The sequence below is a fragment of the Gossypium hirsutum genome, chromosome D10, assembly GCF_007990345.1.
Source record: "Gossypium hirsutum isolate 1008001.06 chromosome D10, Gossypium_hirsutum_v2.1, whole genome shotgun sequence".
In the NCBI taxonomy this organism is placed as follows: Eukaryota; Viridiplantae; Streptophyta; class Magnoliopsida; order Malvales; family Malvaceae; genus Gossypium; species Gossypium hirsutum.
In genome coordinates this window covers 6,104,648-6,111,461 of record NC_053446.1, presented here as the reverse complement: position 1 = coordinate 6,111,461, position 6,814 = coordinate 6,104,648, and the positions used below count along the sequence as shown (strand labels likewise).

General features: G+C 33.4%; 1 protein-coding gene across 2 annotated transcripts; it reads right to left on the bottom strand.

The window, feature by feature from the left end:
• Window positions 1-412: 412 nt before the first annotated feature.
• LOC107916361 (U2 small nuclear ribonucleoprotein B'') lies at window positions 413-4,476 on the bottom strand. Of its 2 annotated transcripts, none has more exons than XM_016845624.2 (10): window positions 4,071-4,476; window positions 3,278-3,340; window positions 3,115-3,196; window positions 2,951-3,025; window positions 2,715-2,793; window positions 2,525-2,567; window positions 1,931-2,040; window positions 1,671-1,740; window positions 816-898; window positions 413-722 (listed from the first exon to the last, which is right to left on the bottom strand). In XM_016845624.2, the coding sequence occupies exons 1-10, from the start codon at window positions 4,254-4,256 to the stop codon at window positions 692-694; spliced, it is 822 nt and encodes a 273-aa protein (XP_016701113.1). In that variant the 5' UTR covers window positions 4,257-4,476; the 3' UTR covers window positions 413-691. The 2 variants fall into 2 exon arrangements, with proteins under 2 accessions (XP_016701113.1, XP_016701114.1); XM_016845625.2 differs by having other exon boundaries at window positions 3,115-3,187; window positions 4,071-4,447.
• Window positions 4,477-6,814: the final 2,338 nt, after the last annotated feature.

Here is a 6,814-nt window from a genome sequence, read left to right as displayed (position 1 = left end):
GGGTAAACTAGTCCTTATACTTCAAATGAAACGGGTTAAGTAGTCATTTCATTAAAATTTCCTTCCATTTTTGTCACTAAGGTGTGATATGCCATTTTCATTTTCTTTTTGGTGTAAATGAGGTGGAAATGACTGATGATTAGGATAAAAACAAATATTTTATACCCAATTGGGTAAATGGATAATGAGTAAGTGGGTAACGAATTTAATAAATAATTTATAAACAATTTTTTGTGCTAATCATAATTTATCATAATTACACCAAAAATGTATATATCAAAATGCCACATCAACACTTAAGGGGTAAAGATTGATTAAATTTTTAACGGATCATTTAGTCCATTTTTTCAGTAGAGGACCAAAATGCAAACATAAGCTAAAGTCCAGAATAACAGAACGAAACTGATCACTCTGAAAAAAAAGTGAACAGGTTTTACCTGTCCACGAATGCACTGAATTCTGCATTTTTTTGGCAGAGTTCATGACACAATTTAGGATTAAGATGAAACGTGAAACGACCTGAGACATCAGAAATGAGGGTAATAGTAAGTTAGGATTATATTACTATTATTTTCTGTGGCCTTTACACTGTCGGAAAATTACTCGTCCTCCAAATAGGGACACGAGACTGCTTCTAAAATACAACTGGTGGGACCATTTTTTGCAGATTGCCAGCTCCATTACCTTTTTCCTAGGGCTTCCTCATCTTGGACCTTGCATACCTATAAAATCAGTAAGATGTGTAAATCCGATGTAAAGAACTGAATTTGCGGGGACTAATTGTATTTAAAACTAGTAAGGGCAGTTATATGTACTCTATGTGCATGCCGCCTCGGTCTGATGAAGGCAAAAGGCTGCTCTGAAGATCCGTCATCACTTTCGTGGCTTGTTCTACTTGCTGTCCGGGAGAAAGTGAGCTTAATGAGACCATGTACTAAAAAAACATTACATCTAATAAAATGTTCAAATGGTGACGATAGAACTTAAATATTGCATTCAATGAAAACAGCCAATTATCAATAAGTGATCAAACCACTAAACTCGCATGGAAAGAATTCAGGATGCTTAGAATGCAGTTAGCAAAGCCAGTTGTATGACAATGAATAACCCATCTTGAAATTCAAGAGGAAAATATTCGATACAAATGGTTTAAATGGTGAGAGATACTAACCGTTTGTTGGTTGCTTGCTTAAATACGTTTCAGTATCAAATTATACAAGCATGCCTACTTATCACCTATTTCGATTTCTTCTTTTCTACTTAAAATCTCAAAACACTCCTGGTGTATAACTTTGCAAAAAAAAAAAGAGGTGTATCCTGCATTCGATGTTTTATAATCCTTCCAAATTTCTATTTTGGTCCAAAATTTAAGTTCTAGAAAAACATCTTTGATTGATTTAATTAAGGTATATCATCCGGAACTTCAAATTGTGTGACTACAAGAGATGAGGATTACATATTCCCCAATCAGCACAGGTTAAGAAAGAATCTTATAGGAGAAAATACACACAATAAGAAAAAAACAATGATTTTAATTCTCCTAAAGTTAAATATGATTCATCAGAGTCAACGACATATGGTATTATAATGAAAGGGTTAGCTAAGAATCAGGATTATTGGTTATTTAAAAATTTTAACAGACTGTAAATTGCAGCATTAAGTTTGGATACCTCAAAATCAGCAAATGCAACTGGCATTCCTCCTTTAGCCCGAATCTTGAGCATATTGAATCCAGGATACCTGGGGCCAAAAAGAAAAAGAAAATTTGAAGTCAATTACTCTTATCTCCGCATAGTAAAGAAACATCAGACACAATGGTACGGTTATATTTAGAAGGAAAAAAAATTATAAAATCCGGAATTTGGTTCTAACAGAAAACATTTTCAACAAAATATATTAGTAGTATCTAATGATTAAAACTGCAGCTTACTTGGATAGAACTTGCTTCAGTTCATATTCAGTGCAATTTGGACCTAGATTTGCTATGAATAAAGTAGAGCAAGCTTGAGCACCTTCATCAATAGTCCTTTCCAACTGTTCCTGCAATAGCAATCAAATTAAGTTCGAATTTTTTCTTAAAAACCATATGATCTCTTGGTGAACTTCATCCTATGTGATAAAATTCTTAATCCAGACTCTCACTCATTCTTTCTTGGATAAGCCTTGTATGTCTTTTAGAAAAGAGCTTCAAATGCTTATATGACAATGAAACCAGATTTAAGTGGTTATGATCTCTAGGTGAACTTCATCCTATGTGATAAAATTCTTAATCCAGACTCTCACTATTCTTTCTTGGATAAGCCTTGTATGTCTTTTAGAAAAGAGCTTCAAATGCTTATATGACAATGAAACCAGATTTAAGTGGTTACGATCTCTTGGTGAACTTCATCCTATGTGATAAAATTCTTAATCCAGACTCTCACTCATTCTTTCTAGGATAAGCCTTGTATGTCTTTTAGAAAAGAGCTTCAAATGATTATATGATAATGAAACCAGATTTAAGTGGTTTTTATGTTTTACTTACATTTGCAGCTGGTACAGAGTTTTCTGGATCCTGTACTGTATCACTGCACATGACCACACGATAAGCTAAACTTAGAAATGCAATAAAAAATCCACATGATTAATTAAAAAGGAGCTTCTTCATTATCACTAGTGATATGAAGCTTTTCACACTGCTCATGCTAGACATGGTTCTCCATAAAGCTTTCAACCTCTTTACGGTTTTCAGTTCATCCTTGTTTGAAGCATCAGCATCCTCAGCTCCAGATGGTTCTTCAGTGTCACTGTCTCCTGAAGGTGGAAAATCATGCTAACATGAGTAGGTGATGAAGATCACGGTGAGGGTACAGAGGCCCCCACATGTAGAGTTAAATATATGCACTTCTTTTCCCCCTTTTCAAACCAAAATGAAAAAGGGCAAAGGTCGGGAGGAATTGTATGAGTTTACCATCATCACTTGATGTTTCCTGGGTATTAGCTGAGCCCTTGGTTCTATTATCAATAACAACATATGGACCACTACCTGAGCAAGGAAGTCAAGCATCCTTAACAGTTTTGGAGATGAATACCATTAAAGTTTCAACCACATGAACAACTTAAGACGTTATCTACCTGGTTTACGTTTTCTCCTTGAGTTTGATCTGGCTAGTTCAATATGCAAAACAGATCCCGCTTGAGGATCAAACTTTACCCCCTTAACATGGACAACCAAAATAAACATAATAAAAGGTCATAGAAACCTCCAGAAGCTTAAATAATTCTTGTAAATACTCACATTTAATGCATGCATTGCTGCGATTGCAGATTGATGATTGAGAAAGGTAGCAAATGCAACAACCTGTACCACAAGATGCAGCTCTCTATTATACTACTTTTCTGAATATTATTCGTCTTAAAAAATGCCAACAACAAACTTCTTAACAATGCACAAGTGTCGATGTATATATAAGAGAGGAACCTGGATTTAGTCCAGTTAGTTCATGAGGTGGCATCCAATGGGGCTAGGTTTGAACCTCAGCTCCCGACATAGGCAACCTTTCCCCTATATCCCCAATTCCCCATGTTGGGGCCTCCTTAGAACAAGAAAACAAACGAGCATATAAAGGGGGCAAGCGGGAAGCAACACAAAATTTCCCCCTTCTTTTTTATTTTTGTTTTCAAGCAGTGTTCATGCACATATCAAAACTGGCCGATAGTATCATTCGATAGCAATAATTTTCTTTCCTCAAAAATAGCTAAAAATAAAGAGCAAATAGTTTAAATGAAACATAAATTCAAACATAACAGTTCCACAAAGAGTAAAATTTCAGGAAAAAAAGAAAGTAGAAAATTAGCTAGAAATGGTAGGCTTAATCTTCATATTGCTTATCAAATTTCTACAAAAATAACTCTAAAATTTCAACTGTTTCAAAATTCAAACCATCTTCATAATTGCTTGAAATGATAAATAAAAAGAGTACAATATGCTCCGGGCCTTCATTGCAATGTGTTGTTACGAAGGAATAAATTTCTCGGAAAACAAAAAGAAAGTAAAAGGATTCGCGAAAAAAGGATAAATGTTTTATGACCTGGTTGCCACGGCCAGTATACTTGAGCTGGCAATAGTCGAAACCTGCGCGTCGTCGAAACAGGTTGTGAATCTCACGCGCCTTGACGTCGTCGGGGAGTCCAGAAACGAAGAGCGTGTTGATCAAGTTACGGTCTTGGTCAGGTTGAAGGTAATAGGGGTCGTATTCGTACGGTGGCCGTGCCATCAGATTCTTATTGTGGAGACCTCTTACGATGGATTGTGAACGTCAGTGATTAACTAATAGCGCGGTGGCGGACGGTGGAGACGGTTAGGTTAGAAGTGTTTCAGGGGTTTAGAGTTTAAACATTAGAGAGGAGAGTGGCGAACGGAAAGCCTAATTTCTATTTTCTTCACATTTTCTTAAATTTTGATTTGAATTTCCTAAAATATAAAGGTTTGTTTTTATAAAGGTTAGCATGGATTTTGGATTTTAGTTTAATGCATAATAAAAATTAATTTTATTTTTTTATAATTTTATACATAAAAAATTTATTTGATTTAATTTCCATGAATTATGGATTAAAGTTTTTCTTTTGTGTACTTTTGAGATTATGCTTTTTTAAGCTAAATATTTTTTTGTTATTTTTAAGGCAAATTAAACCTAATGTTACTCTAAAATAAGGTTTGTCCTATTTTGGTCACTCTAAATTTTTTTCTCAATTTAATTACTTTAGTTAAGATAATCGTTCAAATTAATCACTAACATAAAAAAATTCATTAATCCATTAACGGATTGTTGATGTGACACATTATCCAATTGAATGACGAAACGTATTTTAACTAAAGCTTAAAAACCTCTATGTCATTATTCCAAAACCTTTTTATTCTTTCTCTTCTCTCTGTTGTCTTCAAGCCTCTCCTTCACGGTATCCACAATTAGGGAAACCAATTGGTGGCAGCGATGATAGCGCTAGTGAGGATCATCCACAAAATGCTAATACTTGCCTGTGAGTAAGCGTCGTCACCGAGTGACAACGAGAGGACATCGACGCTATCTTTGATGGCGCATTCCATACCGATATGGAACACATTTGAGGAGAAATTTTTAGTATATCGAAGAAATAGGTAACTTATGAAGTCATTTACCTTATCAAAACCATCAATATCAGAGGCTTCTAGTGTTATTCTGTTTGCGCTTTGCAGAGAATCCTCATTGACGCCATCATTGCTATCACCAGCTGGTTTTCCTTATGGTGGATCATGAAGGAGAAGTTTGATGACAACAGCGAGAAGACAAAAAATTGAAATAATTACAGAGATGTCCCTAGGATTTAGTTAAAAGTCAAGGAAAAATGCTACGTGTTGTCAGTTAATTGGCTAATGTGTCACATCAACAATATGTTAATGGATTATCAATTTTTTAACTGCAATGACTCGTTCGAATAATTATTTTAATTAGAGTGATTAAATTGAGAAAAAAAATTAAAGTGACCAAAATAGGACAAACCCTATTTTAGAGTGACTTTAGGTGTAGTTTACCTCATTTTTTAATAGGGATGTTTTAGGATTATTTATCAAAATTATGTTTTTTTTAAGATCGTACTTTTTTTTAGAAAAAAAATCTTATTTTCATTTTTCTTAATTGATACATGACATTACTATGGCCTTGAGATCCATTAATCTCAAGATCTTTTTTCTTTATCAGAGATAGCTAAAGGAATCTCGTACAAATTGATCTTGACCTTACACTCATAAGTATTGATGTAACACCCCTTACCTGTGTTCCTTGCCGGAACAAAGTATGAGGTATTACTAGAATTCAAACACTTGTAATTGTTCTAATTGTGATACATTGTCACTAAATATTTTTTCTTTTTCTTTTCTTTTTTTTTTTATAAATTTCAGCAGCATTTCTGCTTATTTTTACATAAAACCCCTGCAAATTTTCAAAACACAATTTCAAACGATTTCAATATTTCAACCAAATACAGTTATATGTTCAGACATAATTTATCCAATAATAAACACCAACATTTTAAATCGAACAATATTTTATATACATATTTATACTACATTACATTAAGTCATCTATACATGCCATGTTTCAAAAGTGTTTGTTGCAAAACACCCAAAAGATGATGATAGTGTGGATGATGTTATTATTTCGTCCAATTTCCGAGCTGATTGATGTCACTATAATTAAGGGAAAATAAAGAAGAGTAAGCATATAGCTTAGTAAGTAAACATATGACAAATAAATAAATTTCTCACATGATTACATAGTAACATAATTTTAATCACACATAAATTTCATTGTTTGTTCAATTTCTAGCAAGCTGTTTTTCTGCGTCATGGTCACTAATTTATTTTTATCTGGAGCTAAAGGGCTCCAAATTAAGTTCCGTAAATTTTCCCTAAAACTAGACTCATATACATTCCTACCATAAAATTTCAGAATTTTTAGTTCAGCAAATTAGTATATTTTATTCTCTAAATATTCCCTTGTTTCACTGCCCGACAGTTCTGACCTCTCCTTACTAAAATTTACTTAACTCTCTGTACAAAATTAAAAAAATGTTCTTGTTTGCTTCTCTTGAAAATAGACTCATTAAGAAATTCAAGCATGTAAATTTCAAGCCATAATTATTTTTTACAATTTTTGGTGATTTTATAAAGTTGGAACAGGAGATTTCGAAATCAATTCAACCCTGTCTTATTAAAATTCAAATATCCCAAAATATATAACTATTTTGCTTGACCTATTTATTTCATGTGAAAATAGACTAATTCAGCTTCAATTTC